Source organism: Physella acuta, unplaced genomic scaffold (genome assembly GCF_028476545.2).
Source record: "Physella acuta isolate Inbredline_101_S28 unplaced genomic scaffold, ASM2847654v3 ptg000004l, whole genome shotgun sequence".
Taxonomy (NCBI): domain Eukaryota; kingdom Metazoa; phylum Mollusca; class Gastropoda; family Physidae; genus Physella; species Physella acuta.
Genome location: NW_026731524.1, coordinates 340827 through 366077, shown reverse-complemented (window position 1 = coordinate 366077; position 25251 = coordinate 340827). Strand labels below are relative to the sequence as shown.

General features: G+C 33.9%; 1 protein-coding gene across 1 annotated transcript; it reads right to left on the bottom strand.

The window, feature by feature from the left end:
* Nucleotides 1–291: 291 nt before the first annotated feature.
* On the bottom strand, nt 292–1959 carry LOC131935368 (aerolysin-like). Its single transcript, XM_059291775.1, has one exon. The coding sequence runs from the start codon at nt 1957–1959 to the stop codon at nt 292–294; it is 1668 nt and encodes a 555-aa protein (XP_059147758.1).
* Nucleotides 1960–25251: the final 23292 nt, after the last annotated feature.

Sequence of the window (25251 nt, the reverse complement as noted above, 5' to 3'; positions counted from 1 at the left end):
CATACAAATTTATACCAGGGTTGTTTGCTTTGGTAATATTATTAAATTTGAACATAATTGAAAATGGTTCCAAATTAAACAATTAATGCGAAACATACATAAACACACTTTACATATATAAAACAAAAACAATTTTAAGACATTAGTTTACTATAATGTAACACAAATAATCGCATGTGCTTTACTAATTTAAACTTTTATTTATTCAGTTACTATCGTTTAAAATGAACTACATTATGACTTCCTGTCTATTATGTTTCTTATGGAAATTATTGAACCGAAAAAATCATCTTATGGAGGATCAAGTTTAACTGGAGGAACATCATTAGGTAAAGCCCTAGCGACATGTGTTGAATTCTGGAAGATATGGTCAGGAACACGCTTGTAACGGTCTGCTGATCGTTTACTTAATGGTACAGCGTCCCAGGTAAAATCTCCACTTGTACCAACAACATCATCAAACCTTCCAGTCAGTTGAAAGACGTATCTATTCTCATCGCACAAATCGTCGACCACATGTTGGAATCTTGGAAACAAGTTTTTCATGTCGTTCCACAACCAAGGCTGTGAACTTGTATCGCTCTGTTGCTTTAGGTCTGTGTAAAATGGGACGCTGGAGCTGCCAAACTTGTAGTTCACCTTTGAGTCACTATTCCTACCATGATACTTGTTATGATAATTTGTGTAGGTATCGTGCTGTCCTTCACCCCCACGAAGAAGGCCTTGAAGCTCGGTAGAAAACCTGGCTATGATTGTAGCCGTGTACGTTATTGACGTTCGTGTTTTTGCCACGATAAAACTCCATTTGGCAGCAGAATAGGCCTTGATATTTTTACTAGTAGTCATTGTAAAATTCTTTGATGTTTTCTCACTTTGTTCATTTTTTGTAGACGTGCTTGTCTCATATCCAAACTTGTATCCAGCACCAATTTCCGCTCCTGGTGGCTTGTAAGTAACTTGGATGTTTAAATCAATATTGTTTTTCCAAGAACTGGTTGTCGTGTGGGTGACTGTGCGAACGCTGGACTCACTTCGTGTAATAGTCTTCATCGCATCCGTCACGTCATTGTTATAAAAAATCCCCGAGTCTATAGTTTCTGGTACTAAGTTTTGGATGATGTGAGGTCCGTATTTGATGTCTTTCATAGCGAAGCTCCAATCGCCATAAGCCATGTTGAGGCGTTGATCATTCCAGTCGCCACTACATGGTTGATCTAAATTTGAAAGCCATGTGTCGCCTTCTCTAACAAAATCTTCGCCAGCGAACTGAGCTCTGCACCCTCCACACCAGCGGTAACCGAGATAATTCGCAAAATTAGCAATGTCGTGCATTGTAGTGTCCATAATGCGTGTCTTCACCATGTAGAGCTCGTCCAAGACTTCTGGTGCTGATACCGGATTGCAACATCGCAACATCTCTATACAATAAAGTTTATTACAGGTCCCCTTGTACAAACCAGTGACATAGTAACCATCATTACATTTACACAAACCTGTATTATCAAAACATGTCCCAACGTCGTGGTCATAACAGTTACTATAATATTCAGGGTGGTCAGCTGGTTTAGAACAACGCCCCTCTTTAATGTTATGCAAATAGCCACGGTCAGCGTCTCTTGTTCTGAAAATACCGTTAAGGAAATAACCGTCAGGACAGTTTGACCAGGAATTTAATCTTTCTATATTAAACGAGTACCACCAGTCAGCAATCATTGTTTGTGTTATTGATTTGTCCCATGGTGAATTTCTCGAACAACATTCAACTCCTTCTATTAATTCTATACTGTCCTTTTCAGCACTCGTGAAGGCAGCTCGATAAAAGCCAGAGATAAAATCATTTAGGTTATTACACATTGAAATTCCCTGTTTTTTCCAACTTTCCGCCCAGTTTGTTCTGCTACAACCAGCACCTCCAGTGTCAACTAAAGCCATAAGTACAACGACGTGAGCTAAAGACATTTTTTGTCCAATCTGAAAAAAAACTGATAATTTGTTTTTACGTTGAGAAACATTTTCATAAATACAGTTTTATCGTAGACAAAACAAACAGTGTCAGACAACCTTCAAATACAGAGGGCGGAAGGCACATAGAAAGCTTTTTTACAAATCCCGTACACAAAGTATAGATTACGTAGTGAAATGGGATGAAAACACGAAATTGAGATTTTTACATCTTCAGTCGGAAAATCTTAATTTTACGATTTTCCTATTGCTCTTGTGGTGATGTAATGAGAGTGAGAGTGGCTGTGTTGTGAGCGAGAGGAAGGTGGTGTGTAGGGATGAATGGGGAGGACAGTTGAAATTGGGAGAGAAAGCAAACAGGTTGATGTGAGACTAGGGGCGCGTTTGAAGAGAAATAATGGACACTGTGATACCTAGCCTCAATCGTGTTGGTTGTGCATTCTTTGGGATTCCCACAACCTCACAATATGTGTGTTTTATTGGCTCTGTCTGTATAACCTTGAGAACTGTTTTATTTATGTTGACCAAATTTTATATATTTCGTATATCAAATGTGTAGATCTGTACATAATTTCTAGTAAGCGGCAATAGAGTAAAAGGATGGTGTACGCAATCTTCAAACGATTGTAAAAAGCAAAATGTTTAGTGCAGATTTTATTTAGATAAACGAAATTTTACTACGGTTACGGTTAGAGTTCGTGTCAGTATAAGTGTAATTGTAATTGTAATTGTAATTGTAATTGTAATTGTAATTGTAATTGTAATTGTAATTGTAATTGTAATTGTAATTGTAATTGTAATTGTGATTGTGATTGTGATTGTGATTGTAATTGTAATTGTAATTGTAATTGTAATTGTAATTGTAATTGTAATTGTAATTGTAATTGTAATTGTAATTGTAATTGTAATTGTAATTGTAATTGTAATTGTAATTGTAATTGTAATTGTAATTGTAATTGTAATTGTAATTGTAATTGTAATTGTAATTGTAATTGTAATTGTAATTGTAATTGTAATTGTAATTGTAATTGTAATTGTAATTGTAATTGTAATTGTAATTGTAATTGTAATTGTAATTGTAATTGTAATTGTAATTGTAATTGTAATTGTAATTGTAATTGTAATTGTAATTGTAATTGTAATTGTAATTGTAATTGTAATTGTAATTGTAATTGTAATTGTAATTGTAATTGTAATTGTAATTGTAATTGTAATTGTAATTGTAATTGTAATTGTAATTGTAATTGTAATTGTAATTGTAATTGTAATTGTAATTGTAATTGTAATTGTAATTGTAATTGTAATTGTAATTGTAATTGTAATTGTAATTGTAATTGTAATTGTAATTGTAATTGTAATTGTAATTGTAATTGTAATTGTAATTGTAATTGTAATTGTAATTGTAATTGTAATTGTAATTGTAATTGTAATTGTAATTGTAATTGTAATTGTAATTGTAATTGTAATTGTAATTGTAATTGTAATTGTAATTGTAATTGTAATTGTAATTGTAATTGTAATTGTAATTGTAATTGTAATTGTAATTGTAATTGTAATTGTAATTGTAATTGTAATTGTAATTGTAATTGTAATTGTAATTGTAATTGTAATTGTAATTGTAATTGTAATTGTAATTGTAATTGTAATTGTAATTGTAATTGTAATTGTAATTGTAATTGTAATTGTAATTGTAATTGTAATTGTAATTGTAATTGTAATTGTAATTGTAATTGTAATTGTAATTGTAATTGTAATTGTAATTGTAATTGTAATTGTAATTGTAATTGTAATTGTAATTGTAATTGTAATTGTAATTGTAATTGTAATTGTAATTGTAATTGTAATTGTAATTGTAATTGTAATTGTAATTGTAATTGTAATTGTAATTGTAATTGTAATTGTAATTGTAATTGTAATTGTAATTGTAATTGTAATTGTAATTGTAATTGTAATTGTAATTGTAATTGTAATTGTAATTGTAATTGTAATTAAAATTGTAATTGTAATTGTAATTAAAATTGTAATTGTAGTTGTAATTGTAATTGTAATTGTAATTGTAATTGTAATTGTAATTGTAATTGTAATTGTAGTTAAAGTTGTAGTTGTAATTGTAATTGTAATTGTAATTGTAATTGTAATTGTAATTGTAATTGTAATTGTAATTGTAATTGTAATTGTAGTTGTAGTTGTAATTGTAATTGTAATTGTAATTGTAATTGTAATTGTAATTGTAATTGTAATTGTAATTGTAATTGTAATTGTAATTGTAATTGTAATTGTAATTGTAATTGTAATTGTAATTGTAATTGTAATTGTAATTGTAACTGTAACTGTAACTGTAACTGTAACTGTAACTGTAACTGTAACTGTAACTGTAATTGTAATTGTAATTGTAATTGTAATTGTAATTGTAATTGTAATTGTAATTGTAATTGTAATTGTAATTGTAATTGTAATTGTAATTGTAATTGTAATTGTAATTGTAATTGTAATTGTAATTGTAATTGTAATTGTAATTGTAATTGTAATTGTAATTGTAATTGTAATTGTAATTGTAATTGTAATTGTAATTGTAATTGTAATTGTAATTGTAATTGTAATTGTAATTGTAATTGTAATTGTAATTGTAATTGTAATTGTAATTGTAATTGTAATTGTAATTGTAATTGTAATTGTAATTGTAATTGTAATTGTAATTGTAATTGTAATTGTAATTGTAATTGTAATTGTAATTGTAATTGTAATTGTAATTGTAATTGTAATTGTAATTGTAATTGTAATTGTAATTGTAATTGTAATTGTAATGGTAATGGTAATGGTAATGGTAATGGTAATGGTAATGGTAATGGTAATTGTAATTGTAATGGTAATGGTAATGGTAATGGTAATGGTAATGGTAATGGTAATTGTAATTGTAATTGTAAATGTAATTGTAATTGTAATTGTAATTGTAATTGTAATTGTAATTGTGATTGTGATTGTGATTGTGATTGTGATTGTGATTGTGATTGTGATTGTGATTGTGATTGTGATTGTGATTGTGATTGTGATTGTTATTGTTATTGTGATTGTGATTGTGATTGTGATTGTGATTGTGATTGTGATTGTGATTGTAATTGTAATTGTAATTGTAATTGTAATTGTAATTGTAATTGTAATTGTAATTGTAATTGTAATTGTAATTGTAATTGTAATTGTAATTGTAATTGTAATTGTAATTGTAATTGTAATTGTAATTGTAATTGTAATTGTAATTGTAATTGTAATTGTAATTGTAATTGTAATTGTAATTGTAATTGTAATTGTAATTGTGATTGTGATTGTGATTGTGATTGTGATTGTGATTGTGATTGTGATTGTGATTGTGATTGTGATTGTGATTGTGATTGTGATTGTGATTGTGATTGTGATTGTGATTGTGATTGTGATTGTGATTGTGATTGTTATTGTTATTGTTATTGTTATTGTTATTGTTATTGTTATTGTTATTGTTATTGTTATTGTTATTGTTATTGTTATTGTTATTGTTATTGTTATTGTTATTGTTATTGTTATTGTGATTGTGATTGTGATTGTTATTGTTATTGTTATTGTGATTGTGATTGTGATTGTGATTGTGATTGTAATTGTAATTGTAATTGTAATTGTGATTGTGATTGTGATTGTAATTGTAATTGTAATTGTAACTGTAACTGTAACTGTAACTGTAATTGTAATTGTAATTGTAATTGTAATGGTAATTGTAATTGTAATTGTAATTGTAATTGTAATGGTAATGGTAATGGTAATGGTAATGGTAATGGTAATGGTAATTGTAATTGTAATTGTAATTGTAATTGTAATTGTAATTGTAATTGTAATTGTAATTGTAATTGTAATTGTAATTGTAAGTGTAAGTGTAAGTGTAAGTGTAAGTGTAAGTGTAAGTGTAAGTGTACGTGTAAGTGTAAGTGTAAGTGTACGTGTACGTGTACGTGTACGTGTACGTGTACGTGCAAGTGCAAGTGCAAGTGCAAGTGCAAGTGCAAGTGCAAGTGTAAGTGTAAGTGTAAGTGTAAGTGTAAGTGTAAGTGTAAGTGTAAGTGTAAGTGTAAGTGTAAGTGTAAGTGTAAGTGTAAGTGTAAGTGTAAGTGTAAGTGTAAGTGTAAGTGTAAGTGTAAGTGTAAGTGTAAGTGTAAGTGTAAGTGTAAGTGTAAGTGTAAGTGTAAGTGTAAGTGTAAGTGTAAGTGTAAGTGTAAGTGTAAGTGTAAGTGTAAGTGTAAGTGTAAGTGTAAGTGTAAGTGTAAGTGTAAGTGTAAGTGTAAGTGTGGGTGTGGTTGTGGTTGTGGTTGTGGTTGTGGGTGTCGTTGTCGGTGTTGGTGTTGGTGTGGGTGTCGGTGTCGGTGTCGGTGTCGTCCTCGTCGTCATCGTCGTCGTCGTCGTCGTCTTCGTCGTCGTCGACGTTGTCGTGGTCGTGGTCGTATCGTGGTCACGGTCACGGACACGCACACGGACACGGACATGGACATAGACATTGTAGGTGTAGGTGTAGGTGTAGGTGTCGGTGTAGGTGTAGGTGTAGTTGTAGGTGTAGGTGTAGGTGTAGGTGTAGGTGTAGGTGTAGGTGTAGGTGTAGGTGTAGGTGTAGGTGTAGGTGTAGGTGTAGGTGTAGGTGTAGGTGTAGGTGTAGGTGTAGGTGTAGGTGTAGGTGTAGGTGTAGGTGTAGGTGTAGGTGTAGGTGTAGGTGTAGGTGTAGGTGTAGGTGTAGGTGTAGGTGTAGGTGTAGCTGTAGGTGTAGGTGTAGGTGTAGGTGTACGTGTACGTGTACGTGTACCTGTACGTGTACGTGTACGTGTACGTGTGGGTGTGGGTGTGGGTGTGGGTGTGAGTGTGAGTGTGAGTGTAATTTAATTATAAGAATAGGGAATAAGTTTGTGTATGTAATATAAGAAAGAAAATTATAGGCACAAATACAGGTATATAATATATAAAACAATATGTTTTTTATCTTTTAAAAACACCGAAAACACTGATTTCGGACTATCCCATCATATACTGACTTCACAGGTGACCTACTCAACTCTACTTCACCTGCCCAGTGTCCCGCCAAGTCTCAGACAACATGTTTTTATCGTTTAAAAAACGATTCCAGCCGAGCATGTCTCTGACAACACTATCCTTTCATATGCTTAGGACAAAGAAACAGATGAACTCTACTCTACTATCCCGCCAAGTTCAGATAGGCAACTTTATCATTCACATCTAAAAGAAAAATTGAAAAAAAAATATCATTGTTGTATTGGTCTAGAACCTGTGCCACCCGCATGAGAACCGATTACACTACCAACTTAGCTATTTTACTCGTGACGTGACAAGTGAATTTTTATACTATACTTTGATACTTTGAGTCTCCTTATGCAACTTGATTTACGCTCATAGATCTAGATCTAAGTATAGTAGTAGTAACTTTAAAATTAAATTTTATCTTTAATTAGCCAAACATTTATTTTTATAAAATAGTGAAGGTTTGAAATTATCTAGATCTAGAGAGAATTATCTAGATCTAGATTCTACGACTCGTTTGCTTAAGTCTTAAGTTTAGTTTTTCTTGCTAGATCTAGGTAGAATCTAGATCTAATCATTAGCTAATAGCTACGCTAATAGGCCCTGGAGCGAGCATTTCAAAATTACCATATTCCAAACAAAGATTTATATAAAATAATAAAGGTCTAAAATAGTTTAGTATATAGAAAATCATTATTATCTAAATCTAGATAGAATTATCTATATTTTAGATCTACGACTGAGCTATATTTAGAATTTACGTTTATAATTTAGCAAAATTACCGGTATCGAAGCCGCGTATGAATCTTAAGCTACGCAAATAGGCCCTGGATCCAGCATTTCAAAATTAGCATAGTCGAAACAAAGATTTATACAAAATAATAAAGGTCTAAAATATTTTAGTATATAGAAACTCTTTATTATCTAAATCTAGATAGAATTATCTATATTCTAGATCTACGACTGGTTTGCTTAAGTCTTGTTTTTTTTTTGGATTGTATTTAGATCTATAAATAATAAATCTTTGATTTGACCTAGATTCTAGTCTACATCTATAAATAACTTTCTTGGACAGATTGTAGATCTAGAGAAATTTATTGTAAAACTAAATGAAAAAGACAGTTAAAATTGATATAAGTGTTGGAACGTAACAAATACAGCAAACGGACGTATTGTTAAAGTTAAAGCCGACAGAAAATTAGCTTTAGAACGCGTTAAACATTGGAATGGGAACACAATCTTTCGATAGGCCGCCATTATTGATGTAAAAAAATAAACACATCATGTGACGTCACTGTTTCCGTCGAGTGTAGTGGTTTTGCTCATCTTTTTAAAAAAATGTGGTTAATCTACCTATGAAAAAATCAATAAATTAATTAACGTCTTTAAATAAATGTGTGATTAACAGTCTGTCTGCAATAAAAATTATTCTCTACCTACATACTATTTTACAGCTCTCCGGATAGAGTAGAACTATTCACAATAATCGATCAGCCAAACAAAAAAAAAAAAAAACAAACAAACAAACAAAAAAAAAATATTCAAACATGTAAACAAACTTGAGTTTTAGTAGTATATAGATGATCTTACATAAGGTTTGTATTCTCTTTTTTTTTGGCCAAAAAAAGGAAAGGAAATATATTTTTAAAAAAGTATCCGATAATTATATAAGCACTCTTTAATGCGAGACTAAAATGTTCATATTAGATAGGTCTACTTCTTAAACAATGCATATTTATTGTTTTTTAACTCAATTTAACAGTAAAAAATAGAGAAAATACTCTTTCTAAATAATCCCCCTCCACTCTTCCAGACCCTTCATCCTTTACTTTCTTTAAATCCAAATTATTTATTTTGAATATTTGTCCATATTGTGTTCAGGGAATGTCAATTAAGAATGCGACTAAAATTATGATTTTTGTGTATGTATTAACATTATTACCTTAAAATTTAGATGTTAAGCGTGGAGATACAATCTTATTTTTTACGCTAACCTACATTTTATCCAGGACAACTAGTACACGACAACTAAACTTTGTAACAAAAGACAATTTTAAAGTAATACGGACAAATGTAACATAACTATTAACAAAATAAATAATAGGTCTAAGTTTTGATGTACGATACTATTTTAGGATGATACATGTATTAGTTTTAAATACATAAAATGAATGGTTTAATCACTGTACAGAAATGTAATAAAACGCACGTCACAACAAGCAGTTTTTTTTAAATTTTAAACATAATCTAAAAAAAAAAATATTTACCGTTGACTGCTCCACTAGTCTTGTAATTAAATTATAACGTAAGTGAGAATTGGAATGTTACGTTGTTCATATATATTTGGATAGGCTCATGGCGGTAGAATAATAACGCAGATATACAATGGATCAATGAGAGATTAATAAGACACAAAACGTTGTACCCGCATTTTCCTCCTGTCGTTATAGCACGAAACGAAACTCAAATCTACAGGTTTAGTTTTAAATAACAGTCAGGGTTTATCGATAGTTTACTAATTCGTTACAGGTTTAGTATTAAGCTTTGTGTGCATTTCCAGGAAAAAATTTAATACACTTTTAACGTCATCAAATAGTTATTTCACATAAAAAATAAAACACTATTCTAATAAGGGGACGGAGTGGTCTAGCGGTAGAGAGCTGTATTGCTAGCCCGGAAGTCTCGAGTTCAAATCCGGGTTCAAGTTAGTAGACCGTCCCTGAGTCCATCCAACTCTGATGGGTACCTAACTCACTTTAGGGAAAGTAAAAGCGGCTGGATATAGTGCTGACCCCATTATCTCTTCATATGCCGAGGTCACATAGACAATTTAACTCTACTTCAACTTCTAATACATAAAAGCTCGAATGTGCACTTATACCTCTCTCTGTGTCTCTCTATCTCTCTCTCTCTATCTCTCTCTCTGTCGGTCACATATTTTTCCGAGGCTATGAGATTAGTATCTTCAGTAATACATGGAAATTTGAAAAATACTGACCTATGTTGAACATAATATGATGCGTGTTCTAAATGCAAAACTAAACTTTAAGTAAATACAAAAAATAATAAAGGTATATTCCAACCTTTAATTTTTTTACCGAAAAAAAAATTATGGTTTCGTCTGTGTTTGTGTTATTTGTTTATGTTTGTGACAAGAACGCTCTAGATAACATATACGTAATACAAAAAACTATAACATTCAAAGAGAAAAACCTTAATCAAAACTAATAATAAAATTCATAATGAAACATTGCTAGTACAAAAGGTTAAAGATTCGCTTCCTACATCTTCCAATTTTAGAAAATGAGGTTTTTTTTATAAAGCAAAAAAAAAAAAACCCAACAAAGTTAAGTTAAGTTAATCAGTATTGTCATGAATAGCCATGTATATATACACATTTTAGATTTCCTTTTTCTAACAGGCATGGGTGTTGAGATGTGGGACAGGGGTGGTGAGATGTTGGACATGAGTGTGTAGAAGTGAGGTCATGGGTGGGGAAAAGTTTGACATGAATGGGGAGAAGTGTGGTCTAGGTGGGGACAAGTCGTACATCGGTGGTGAGATGTGGGACAGTCGTGGAGAGAAGTTTGACACCGATTTTACCACTCAACTGCTTGTTCTCTTTTATCTCGTATATAATAAACCCAAGCTTTTCCAATCGTTTAAATATGCTATTGTTCAAGATTAAAGTAATCGTTTACACTTTGGATTGAAAATGTAGACCCACATAACAAAACATTTAAAAGTCATCACATTGTTGATAGGTTGGACCGACTTAATGAGATGTGGAACACTAATTTACTTATTTAAAATCAATAAATCGATAGTTGTTTAAGTAAACATAATACACCTCCCATGCAGTCCAGCTGTAGGAATGTTGGCTCCCTACAGTGTCCAGTATCCAGCACACAGTTTCCCAAGCACGTGCTCCAGTGGTAGTGACGCATGCGTATGCGATACAAACCCCAGGGGCGACGGAGGAAGATATTTAAAGGGAGAACACTCACCTGTTGCAAGCCGCGCAGTGCTAACGATGAGTTGTCTGCAATGTCGGATGCTTGAGTTGCTGCTTCGTTGTGTGCTGCTTCCTATTGCATGTAGGTCAAGGACACACCTTCATACAGCTCTGATATCACTTTTCTACAGCATTGCTCACACTTAAAAACAGCCCCTACGTTTACACTGCTTTTCACTTACAGCAATATCTAACTACCCACTTACATTTTATATGAGGACAAATGTTTTATTTTAAACGAGCCGACCCGCAGCGTATCATACTCCGCTATTTAGTTGTTTTATTTTCTACTTTTCAGTAATTCATAATTTGTGAATTCGACAGTACCAATGCTGCCACTGAAAATATTTGCTTTAAAACACTAACCCCCCCCCCCCTTTTCCCCTAACCCCGACCCTACACCCCCCCCCCCCCCCGCGTGAAAGCAGCCTCCTCTTAGTTATTTCTTAGTTACCTCATGTAAGTTTAAAATCGTACTAAATTATCTGCCCCTAATAGAAACCCGGCTCTACGGCTCTACGATTTGTAAACATTTAGCTTTGTAAACATTTAGCGTGACCACAGCTCACCAGACAATGTGGGGGTGGGGTGGGGGTGGTAGTGATAGTGACAGAGAGAAAGAGAGGGGACTGCAAGGAGGCGCTTGCAGCTTGTTTTCTAACGGCTCCCAGAAGAGAATTATATATATAGATGGTTGAATTAGAAAAACAAATGATGACGTCAACATTGGCATCGACCACGACATTGACAATGATATCGACCAGCGCATGAAATATGACATTAACCATGACGTTTACCCTAACATAAACCCTAACATTGACTTTGCCATTGACCTTGGCATTATCTATGAAGTTGATCTTAGCATCGACTTTCACATTCATTTTTTAAGGAAAACTGATTTAGTTTTGTGATTCGTATTACAAAGCTGACGTCATCCATTATCCAAAACAATCTTTACCTTGACTACTGTCAAAAAGCAACAACATCTATGACAGAAAACAACACTCACTAAGCCGTTTTCTTTACAAGAAGCGATTAAATTTACTCGTCCAGTAAATTAATAAGAAAATTGTTAAGTGATTTACTTTATAAGGGTATCTTTTAGCTATTCACAATATCCACGTATATAACTCTGTAACTTAAAATTATGGTAATAGCGGGAAATTGGGTCGTCATATCTAAAATCTGAAGATTGATATAGGTTATGGTGTATATGTTGTAAGTTTATGATGGAAATTGATATTGATTATTGTGTATGTTGTACGTGTATGCTGAAAATTAATATATGTTATTTTGTATGTTGTAAGTGCTAGTATTAACGAAACTTATTATGGACATTGCAGAAAGTGAATGGCACACATGCTTATGAGATGGTCAAAGGAAAAATTAAAACGTGACACTCACATTGGCAGTTTCTGCCGTATAACAAGTATACTTAACGGTGCAATCTATTTCTTGGTACTTTTTTTAAAACACTAATTTTTATTGCTTATGTAGTTTAACATTTAAACATACTGTCTTATTATCCGGGGTGCAAAATAACAATCGGATATTTTAATGAAATAACAATTAGATTAAAAAATGAATAATGTACCAATTTCTGAAATAGATGTTCAAAGAGAAGTAACTCTAGTTTAAACGGTGAATATTGGATTTACGGTTATTACCAAAGGGAAGCAAACCATTAAAAATGAAAAATTCGAGTCAAAACTTACGTGCCTAATTTTTCAGAGAAACTTTTGCATCTTTCAAAAAAAAGTATAAAGTTATTTATTAAATAGAATATTGTACCTTTCCAGTATTCAATATTCACATTTCTATTTTTTCTTGTTTTTGTTAGCAGCCGAATAGTCTATCATAAACAAATGGATCTCTGTATTGTTTCGAATCCATTTGATGTCGCTTCGAATATTAAATACTGGTTGGAATTTTACAATTAAAAAATCGGTTAATAAAAATGTTTTTTTATCGGATCCAGTTTCTAATTAGCTCTTACTTTCATTAACCCATTAAGAGTTTCGCAAGTTTATTGAATCTTAGATTTGTTACATTTATATTTTCAGAGCTCAGTAAATCGGTTCCATGACAAATGATCTCAGGGCAAATGATCTCAGACAAAATATCTCAGACAAAATATCTCACGGACAAATGATCTCAGGACAAATGATCTCAGGACAAATGATCTCAAGGACAAATGATCTCACGGACAAAAGATACCAGGACAAAATATATCAGGACAAATGGTACCATGGACAAATAATCTCAGACAAAATATCTCAGACAAAATATCTCACGGACAAATGATCTCAGGACAAATGATCTCAGGACAAATGATCTCACGGACAAAAGATACCAGGACAAAATATATCAGGACAAATGGTACCATGGACAAATAATCTCAGACAAAATATCTCAGACAAAATATCTATCTCAGGACAAATGATCTCAAGACAAATGATCCCAGGACAAATGATCTCAAGGACAAATGATTTCACGGACAAAAGATACCAGGACAAAATATATCAGGACAAATGATACCATGGACAAATGATTTCAGACAAAATATCAGACAACAGTGGTTGTTGATTACAAAACAAAATGGCTAACATTTATCCGATTTTAAATTGCTATAAAGTTTTTATCATTATCCGTGTTAAGCTTGACTGATCAATATCATAATGGTTTTATTTGTTAGATAATATAAAAATTTACATAACCGCATTAACTTTGTCCATTAGCTTTCATATTTAGAAACGTTTTTGTTGCCCTCTGTGCAAGTTTCTCAGTTATTAAACAACTGAATATGAAACTGGTATAGTTAACATAAAATATATTAATTTAAAAAAAATTGACTGAATTATAGAAATACTATTCTAAGCTTCTAAAAAGCAGATAATTAGACTTCTAATGTTAGCCAGGTAATTTTTAAAATGTTACACATACTTATTACCCTTAAAGGGCAATACAATCGACTCAGCCCCCACCTGTTTCTAACCAACCATAAAACTTTTAATCGCTTTGTAAGTAATAAGGATAACTGTTCTTAAATCTCAGCCAATCTGGGGTAGTATGTTATGTAATTTATGAAGCTCAAAATTTCTCACCTCCATGATACCTAGCCCCACTTCTATCTAAACCACTATAAAACTTCATCTCTTTGTACGTAACTTTGATTATTGATGTTTTCAGATTTTTCTTAGTCAATTTGAGATTTTCGTAACTCACCAAAAATTTTTGTCGACATAAAGCTGGTTGTAAACATCAGAGACTTGATCGAACAGGCAGTTTTCACCAAGGAAACACATCATTAGTGCAAGCATCATATGATGCATTCGCATTAGAAATAGCCAAGCAAAAAAAAACACAATCGTAGAAAATCTAATAAAACCCTGCATGTTGAAGATGGTGTAATTAATTCTTTGAGATTCCAGTGCAGTAAAGATGAATCAAATATCTCTGTCAAATAAAACTATTCAGAGGCTTATAGCGGACATGTCCGTAGATGTTAAAGAACACATTTTGAATTAAATCAAGCGTTGTCCATTGTTTTCTTTTCAAGTTTATGAATCAATAGTCGTAATTTGGTCTTCACAGTTGTTTGTCTTTGTGAAATAAATTCATTTAGATGATAGCAAAGAAAAGTTGCTTTTTGTGAAGATATAACAGAGAAAAAATGTTTTGATAATTGATTATTTAAATAGAAAAACGGCTGTGGAGTTTGTACGGATTGTGCGCCATCTATGTTTGGACTTTCAAAACAGTAAAAGATTTTGCTCCATAACCAAGTGGAATTCACTTCATGATTCAACGGTATGTCCTCGCCAGAAGGACACTCCAAACTCCATTGCTAAATACAGTCGTAAATTATATTAAATCTGGAGCCCTAAACACCCGTCTGTTTAAAGAACTGTGCAAAGACATGAAAAGATCACCAGGTTCTGCTTTTCTACACAACAGTATGTGAATCGTGTTTTAAAATTGACAGATGAAATCAAGTTGTTCTTGGAAGTGCAAGCGAAACAATACCTTTTGATATACTTAACCCTTCATTTCATGAATTAATTTTTTTGAACTAGAGTAAACTGACTGATTCAAATCTGGAGCGTGCTGTATATAGCGCACTAATAGTCTGTTTCAGGCTTAAATCTAGGTCAAAAGTGATCCAGCAGCAATGGGAAAATAAAAAAGTGGATTTTTATCATAAGTGTAAATTGCTACAATATGAAATGAAGGGCAGCAAAGAGTGGTTGGAGAGAGTAGTATACCTATTCGAACATCAACATAAGCTTAACCTGAAGCTTCAGTGTAAATGAACGAATATTATATCCTTTCGTGATAATCTCGGAGCATTTTTATCAAACATTCGAAATTGGAGAAGAAAAAAAATCTTGGAAATATTGACAATTTTAAGAAACTCTGTAGTTAGGTAGATGAATCTGATTATGAGATAAAAAAAAAAGTTTAAGGGGATTCTGGACACCTTGAATCTATTGAAAATGAACTGCGGCGTTGTTTCCCTGAGCTAAATAAAGCAGAATCTGTACTGATGCGTTACTTATTCTTCGCTTCCCTTTATGTTTCCTCATTCCGAATGAATTAAAATAAGAATTATTAAATTTGCGGAACGATTCCGCGTCAGTTGAAAAACTGCTCAAACTATTTCATACCCAAACGTGAAATTTATTGCCTTTCGAGTGTAAGTTTTTTTGTGTCTACATATTTTAGAACAACGCCCCTCTTCTACGTTATGTAAATAGCAAAGGTTGGCGCCCTTCCCTCTGAAAATTCCGTTAAAAAATAACCGTCTGGACAGCCTAGCCAGGAATTTAATCTATCATATGAGTAACACCAATCAGCAGTCATGGTTTGTGTTTTCGAATTTCCCCATTTAGAACCTTGGATCTCCCACTGTCACTTAACCATTATTGACTCAATAGACACCATAGGAAAAAAATCTGACTATGATCTAGAAGAACTTAAGAAAATAACAAATAAACACATTAAGGATCAGTACCCCAGCAATACCTGGATTAGAGTTTTCACAGATGGCTCAGCTGAAGATGCCACAAAAAACGGCGGGGCTGGCATCCTTATTGAATGGCCAAGCGGAGAAAGCATGGAAAAGGCAATAGCCACAGGCAGCCTATCCGACAATTTTAGGGCAGGAAAAGAAGCTTTAGAACACGCAGCAAACCTCCTGTCAGAACACCCTGAATCACCGAATAGTCAGATTGTATTTCTTACAGATGCCAATCAGTCCTGCAATCCCTACAAAATCCGGAGTCCTATATTCAAACACTTATGACAGCACTAGAAAAGCTAAAAAATACCTGCAGCAGAATTGTGCTGCAGTGGATCCCGGGCCACTGCCAGATCCAGGGTAACGAGATCGCAGACCAGCTGGCAAAAATTGGGGGAAAGAAACCACAACCGGAAATTTCGCTAAACCCAAAAGAAATAAAAAGAATAATTAAAAACAAACAAACGCAAATGTGGTCTGTCACACATCCTCACTACATTAAAGACGACGGCTATTACAATTTAACACGAAAACAACAATACATAATCTTTCGACTTAGAACAGGCCACAACAGACTAAATCAACACATGCTCAAAAAACTGAAGGTTGGGTGTAGGGAAATGTGCCCTTGTGGCAAGGCCCCGGAAAACACGGAGCACGTACTCCAGGAATGTACTCTGTATGGCCAGGCAAGAGGCAGACACTGGCCCCAGCCCACCCCACTCAGGGAAAAATTATATGTGACACCTGACAAACTGGAAACCACAGTCCAGTTGTTCAAGAAGTTGGACTTGTTGTCTGAATTCCTCCACCATATTCAAAAATTGAGAACAAAGAAGAAGAAGAAGAACCTTTAGAAAAACATTCAACTTCTATCCTAGATGTAGTCAGATCTATAGAAGCCAGAGATGAAATCAATTTTGTCTTACACATAGATGTTCCTTCCCTTTTCTAAGTTTCCTCTCAATTAGGTCATTAGGTCATTTAGAGTCAGCGTCAGACTTGTAGGCCTATAAACATGAGAGCAGCACGACTTTCAGGGAAAAATAATATCTTTGTAAGAGATGAAAATGAACAATTAAAAAAAAATTAAAATTGTTAAACAAAGAGCCTTTTAGTCTACAAAGTCTGACGTTCTTTACATACGTTTTTTGCTGAATCTTACCCGTAAAAGACGGTTTCATTTAATGCTCTTAAGAATTTCTTAATTTTTAACCCGGGATCTAAATGTAACATTTCATTTTGTGTGTTATTGTAAAACGGTATTTTACTGGAATGTATGTGATGAGTGATAGTGTACGTGTCACTTCGTCCATGGCTGAACAGAGAGGCAAGGGCGAAATTCGACACCTTGTGTGAGTTAGTGTGTATGTGTGTGTGTGCGCGTGTGAGTGGATTTTTATGTATGTGTGTGAGTGCGTGTGAGTATCTAAAAGGTATTTGGAAATGATAGTATGTCCTTAAAAACTGAGTTTACCAAAAACCACAACAGGATGATTGATATGATCGCAAGAGATTCTTGTGTACTTGAGTGTTGTATTTGTTACATAATGGACATTTTTGTGATTGTTACGTCCCTTGTATTATGTATACCATGGTCACATCCCTTGAGTGTTCACTTTGTCTTCCGTAGTGTCTAGCTAAAGCATACTTGTTAGGCAGTTAAAAAAGGTAAAGTCAGAGACAGAATGTGTTGTCTGAGCTATCTGTATGTAAGAATAAAGAACTAAGTTAACTCCAACAGTGTCTGAGTAATGTAACAGTATTCGCTTAACAAAACGTAAACAGGCACAATAAAAAATTAAAGCTAATAAACTGGGAGTTATTTCCCCTAAATTTTTTCCAATATTTTTATATAACACTATGGGGGACGGCAACTCCTGAAATAGATTTGATTTTTAATCCATTTTTATTTACTTAAACTTTTTTAAATATAATAGAACCTCGTAGAAAAAAGAATTGCGCACCAAGTGAAAATATTATTAGTACCTTATAAATTCACATGCGTTTTTGAGAAATCGAAAATAGCGTAAATTACTACTTTGGGTCATCAAAAATTACTCAAACTTTTATTAAAACTTTTATTTACGTGTGAAATTTCTTTTATCTATATAAAAAATTACTCAAATTATAGGCTTTTGAAAAATTGAAGTAGAAGAAATCGCCGAAAAGTAAATACAGAACTACGATTACAATACTTCTTTATTTTTATAATTTTAACATTTTTGACACTTACACGTATACACATAACAGCAACAGGCGTTGGAAAACCATTTTGGAAGTCATGGAAACCAGAAATAAGACTTGTTTTTGCCGGTAAAGCACACAAGAAAAAAAACGTATTCCTGACCTGATGCTTAATACTAAATTTGTATCGAATTGTAAACCTATTGTTAAAAATAAACGGAGAGTGATCTTCCCTAAACTTTCTCGAATATTCTTATATAAATATTGTTATTATTTATTTATTTGGATGATATACCTAGTTAGTAATTTGGTGGTCGACTTTGATACCAGTCAGTAATTTAGTAGTCGTTCTTAAAAATTTTTGGTAGTTTGGTGGATGACCTTAACGATAATCGGTAATTTGATGGTCGGCCTTAATGATATCCTGTAGTTTGGTGGTAAGCCTTACGGCTAGTTGGTAATTTAGTGGCTTGTCGTCATTTGTTCCTCTCGGCCTTTAGTTAGGTTCTCATATTGACGGATGGTACTTCCTGATAGCCCCTTAACGCCGACTGTTACGAAAACGCAACATACCGATTTTGCGCTTAGCATGTGCGGAAAATTACAACTATCCCATTGCTGCTTGTACTGGGTACATCCAGACGGTCGTATCGGTACATATGGTCACGTTGTCAAGACGAAATTTATGAAGTCCCACTCTCTTGACTCACGCGCATCGTAAATTCTTTGACTTTGTGAATTCAGCCTAGTTATATTGATTATTATTACTAAATTGGTGGTCCTACTACGAAAACTACTAACAGCTTTATTATTCACACTTTTAAGTATATAAACAGTATAAATCACATATGATAAATATTTAGGAAGTCATCTTCTGATTACGGTTTGTCGCGAAAACGCGTCATTTGGCAACAAGACATAAAATTGTACTTGGGTGCCAAGCAGGTATAGCGAAATTAGATCCCTCGCTGCGCTGTCATTTCATTAGTATAATTATAAATAAGCAAAGAATTCACAAAATAGTGTTCGCCTGTATATAAAATGGCACTTTAGAACGTTAAGGTCGATGCGGTAGATGAAGTATAGTTCACCTGTTTCATTCACCTTGGCATATGGTGTATGAGCGATGCTGGAATAATGTGATCTTACCGCTGGGTACAATACCACCAAAGACAATAATAACACTGAGCATAGACCTACACATCGCAATAAATACTGAAAGTTGAATACTGACAAAAATACGCAGTTCTATTGAATACCCACATTAGTGGCATTGTACTGGCATTTAGTACAGACAGCAGTGTTATTGGGTACCCACATCTTCAGCAATGAGTACCAATATCTGTGACACTAAGCACCCAAATATTCAGCATTAAGTACCCACAGCAGTGATACTGAGTACCCACATTTAAGATTACAAACAGCGCTAGTGCTAAGTATCCACAGTGACACCAAGAACCGATTGCAGTAACAATGAGTACCCACAGCTTCAACAGTAAGTACCCACAGCTTCAGCATTCAGTACAAATGGCTTCAACACTCAGTACCCACTGTTTTAGCACTGAGTACCCATAGCAGTAGCAATATGTAGCTGGAACACTATGGTTAGTAATCGGTAGAAGTATCATTTAAGTACAACAGCAGTAGCATGTAGTACCAAAATCAGAAATAGTGGGTACCATTAACAATATCAGTGAGTACCTACACCAGTGGCACTGAGTACCCACAGCAGCTGCATTGAGCATGGAAGATTATGCAACGGCTGAAAACTGTCACTATTTGACAGTATTTGTCCACGTACTTTGTGTGTATAGAAAATACTGGTTGAATGAGAAATATGCGTCTTTACCAGTTGACATTGAATAGGAGTTCTCGAAAAGGGCGTAACCAGGGACAACTAAGGCCATACACATTAAAGGAAGTATTTTCTTATGTAGCGTGTTAGTGTAGTGATGTAGAACGTGGATACCCACGCTTCAAAATACCTATTAATAAGAGTTAGACAGTGAGCAGGTGCAGCAGAGTTATGTTACTATAGTTTTCATTAATTTTATAATTGAATCTACATCTCCTTGAGAGTCCATATGTTTCTGATATTCTATTGTTTGTGCATGGAAATTTGGAGAAAGACTTGTCAGTAGAAAAAAAAAAACGACCCGGGCAATTTTTTTCTTAATTACTCAAATTACTGTTTGGTCCATTAACGTCGGATGTCGCGAATTCGCGATATTTAACATCAAAACAAGTATAAATATAAAAACAACAATATACCTCAAATTCAGTGTCAGTATGATGAGTGAAAATCAGCACAATTAATTGTGTACACGTTTGGAACATAAATCAGGCATTAAGAGGCTAGAGCACTTGAGTGAATGGATAATCTAATTCCATTCAATAGATATATCTATACAATGCTTGTAACATAACTTGGTTGAAACTGTATTCATCCATAAAGCCTTTAATACAAGTAAGGTTTTGCTGAGAAAACCTCGATAATTCTATTTCTAAAATTGTGTTAAGCTGTTATTCTATTCATGCAACGGATGGCTATCCTATGATTAGATAAAGATTTACGTGGCTTATAGAATACATATTTTATAAGTCACCCGCATTCATGCAAAACATAAAATTTAATGCAATACTTAGGCATTGTGCAGATAATATGTATCACATAGCGGGAATTTTCCATGGTTTGTTTTTATTGTATTTTAAAGGTTCATTTTTTTAATAAATAAAGTATGTTTTCTTATATGATATAATACGTTGCATTAAAGATAATCTTTGCGTTAAATAATCTATTTACGTGGCAACTATAAGTGTTAAAATGTTTTTAATCTGGCTTCGGATTAAAATAAGCTTAATTTTTTTTTAAAAATGTTTCTTGTATACCAGTAAGCGATTATCGAAAAATTTCCTTGAGATTAGCTTTATTGGAATTAAATTTAGCTACTAGTCAGTTTAAGGCTATAGGGGGAAACTACAAAACAACTAGGATCAGTTCATCAGGAATGAGTGTACCCGAAAGTCTAGCTTTGGCTACTAAAACTGAATACAGAAAGTTCGTTGAATTTAATTTTTGTTAAATAGAATGCTATTATTTGACAAGGCCATAGAGTATGTGTGGTACGAAAAATCATTTGCATTTAATAAGCATAACGTTATCTAAAACTATTATACAAAAGAACTAAACACTATGAACACTAAACATAACTTAACGCCAATCCCCAACTACACGCATGCAAAACACAAATCAAGCACAACAAGTACATTTTCCCGCACAACACTATGAACCACAACTTAAAGTTAAAAAAAAGAACACCACACGATCCATATATCACCAGCACGCTACGAAAATCACCCATATACTTGAACAACATCCCTCACCGTAAACAACAATACAACTTACAACGTACATACAACCTCAACTCTACACCACATAAAGGCCTCCAACATACACACGGAACGGTCCAAACCCCACAAAAACTAACTCTAGATCCCAAAATCAGACCAGGCTACCCCCCGCAACCCCCCCCCCCCCTACCCCCACCCCTTTTCAACGACACCAAGGAATGAACTGGACAGAAAATATATTCCTTTTTAGCACCGGGACAAAGTCTAGGTCAGATCCAATGATGAGTGTTGTAATGGGCACATTTAAAAAAAAATCTCTTCGTTTAAATTATACTTCCGATATATTGTTTTGCTGCATCTTTTAGCGCTCGGTCCTAAAGCTTTGATGGAAGAAAATGTGTCTAAATATTTATTTTGTAACTAAAGCCTCCATTCAAACTTTCTCGTATCAAAGAAGTATAGATAAAGTATTGTAATCGTGCAAAAAAAATTTGAGATTTTTGCACATATCGACGTTTTACACCTCCCTGAGACGGAAAAACATAGTTTTGCTATCTTTTCCTTATGTCTGTGTGTGTATGTGTGTGTGTGTGTGTGTGTGTGTGTGTGTGTGTGTGTGTGTGTGTGTGTGTGTGTGTGAACACGATAAGTTGAGTACAGTTACAGCTAGGTTAATGCTTATGTTTATGTTCATGTTCTCTTTGGCTTATGTTAAGGCAGGGATAAGGTTTATTTAGACTTGATCAACAGTTTTGGTTCACTCCTGAGTAACTGTGATAATACTGTTTTAATGCCATTGTAGACGACCATCTGTTACTGGGGAGATCTTTATTGGATCTCTAGGGGAGTGTTTGGTTCACCCAGGTCAATATCTATGTGCAGTGAGAATTATAGTATGAATGACGACTGATTGTCATTCTTTATATATTTTTATATATCTATATTTAGACCATAGAACGAGACTCGGTTCAATCGGACCCTTATGAAAATATTGTGAGTTGTCCTACGTGGTCAACTTCTGTGAGAGTTGTCCTGGAAATATACCTTTTTGTTTTTGTTATCCGTCCCATTTTTCTGTTCTCTTTTCAGGTTGTAGCCCGATTAGGAGTTTTTTATTTGTAACCTTTAGTTGTTGTTTTTAGATTTTCTTTTAAAAAAATGTTTCCATTATTTTCGTTAAATAAATTTTATAAATTTTTACGGTTTTTGTTTTATTTTAGTTAAGACTAAGTTTTGAATATCTAGTCTAGTTTGTCTTGCATGGCGTGATAGTTGAAAGATAAAACTAGGGAAGTAGATTAGTCCACCTCCTTGTTAGGGCTTACAATAATATTAGACTTTGCACTATACAGGCACCTATTACTCACACTTAGTAGCTTCAAATAGAACTTAGACAAAGAAACTGAATGTGCAGCAACCCCCTAGTTTATTACACTATCAATTCTATATTTATCTACAAAATTTTTTTTTATCTACTGTTATTATTTGTTGTGTACGTTAAAAAAGTTCATTTAAAACTTTCAGGCCTAAGTTTCGTTTTGATTTTATTATTTCTTCTTAGTTTCATGTGGTGTCACTCGGTATACACTTGTCTTATGTTTTAATTTGAAAATAACGGACAGACAGTAGTTTTAAGAGCGCACGTGGAATATTTTCACCGAGTGCGGCACCTAAGTGTGTCACCCCATAAAGAATTATATATATATATATATATATATATATATATATATATATATATATATATATATGTATGTGTGTGTGTGTGTCTGTTTGTTTGTTTATATTTTATGCATAAATACACCTCTTATCACATCGCCATGAAACTTTGGGAAGTTGTTCAGAATATTCCTGGAGAGGTTTCAGCGAAAGAAAAAATTCAAATTCTCCGGGGTGGCGCTCCGGCGGGGCGCGATTTTTTTCTCTCTATATATACGGCATATAAAAATAAACGTCGATAGTGGTTTTGCTCAGTTCATCCGATCCCCATCAAACTTTGGAAAGTTGATTAGGAGACTCTGGGGATGGGTTCTTTAAAAAAAAATATGTTTAATTTCGCAAGGGCGGCTCCTCGAGGGGGGTGCGATTTTTCTCTATGTACGGTATATAAAAATAATAAACGTGAATTGCAGTGACACCGTTCATTTGATAGGCATGCAACTTTAGAGAGTTCATTATAAAAATTTAGGGAAGGGTTTTGTAAAAAAAAAAACATTTTTAATTTCGCAAGGGCGGTGCCACAGGAGGGTGCGATTTTCCTCAATATACGGTATATAAAAATAATAAAAGTGAATTGCATTGACACAGTTCACACAATCACTATCAAACTTAGGGAAGATGTTGAGGATACTCCTGGAGAGGTTACTGCGTAAAAAACAATTATAAAATTTCCAGGGGTGGCGCCACGGGAGGGTTCGATTTTTCTCTATATACGGTATATAAAAAATAAAATTCAGATGCGGTTCGTTCGTGTGCCATGAAACTTTGAGGAGTTGATAAAAATACTCCCAAGAAAGTTTATGTGAACAAAATAATGAAATTATGATAAGAGTTGCTCCTGCATGGGTGTGATTTTCGTCAATAAACAATTTGGCGCCCAGAGTTCCAGAGCGACTACGATAGCACGTGGTATCCGCTCCGCTAATCGTGCGCCCTGCATAGTGGGTAAGGAGTACTATGAAGTCAGCGTAAAAACTTCAAGAGGCGCAACCGTCGGTGCTCCGTAGTTTGCACGACCCGAAGCGCCCCGGGCTCCCCTGCTAACACTATGGCGTCTACGTTTATTAAAAAAGTCTATACACTAAAGACACGACAGGCAACAATAATCTTTGACTATATCGAACCAGGCGCGTCCCTCGGCGCCCCTGCAGGGTTCAATTTGGCGCCCTGATCTTTTCCGTGAGCGAAATGATACCAGAATTGTTCTAAACAGTGCGGTAGATAATGGATAAGATGGGCCGTTACAGTCGCTCACTAAAGTGAATCAGGCGTGTCAACCGGCGCGCTGGTAGGGTGCGATTTGGCTGCAAACATAAAATTTAGTTTCGGACCCCATAAAAGCTCATGCGGGCTGCCGAGGGTCCTGTAATATTTTTTTGTTAATAATCACTAAATTCAACCAAGGTTAGATTATTAACACTGGGTTGTTTCTTTTTGTCCGTAAAAAATCGAAACAATCCCTATATTTATGATCCAAGCCTATGCATTGTTTACATTTAAATAACTCAGTTTTAGAAAACAAGGTCACGCGTCTTAGAACACATGATGAAACCTTTCTTATATATTTCATCAGACTTTCTTATATCCCCGCGGCAACGCGCGGGGGATGTGTACTCTAGTATATATATAAAACAATGTATGTTTGTTTGTTTGTCTTTTATGCATTACTACACCTCTGATCAAATCGCCGTGAAACTTTGGGAAGTTGTTGAGAATATTCTTGGGGAGGTTTTAGTGATAAAATATATTTTAAATTCGCTTGGGTGGCGCCCCGGTAGGGCGCGATTTGTTTCATATTTGTTGTATATAAAAATAAAAGTCGATTTTGGTTTGACACCGTTTAACCGATAGGCATGTGACTTTGGAGAATTGATTAGAATACTAACTGGAAGGGTTCTGTAAAAAATCATATTTAATTTCGAAAGGGCGGAGCCACGGGAGGGTGCGATTTTTTTCT

What these genes read in the sequence shown, in the direction of transcription:
- LOC131935368 (XM_059291775.1), bottom strand. Translation starts at nt 1,959, where the DNA reads ATGTCTTTAGCTCACGTCGTTGTACTTATGGCTTTAGTTGACACTGGA.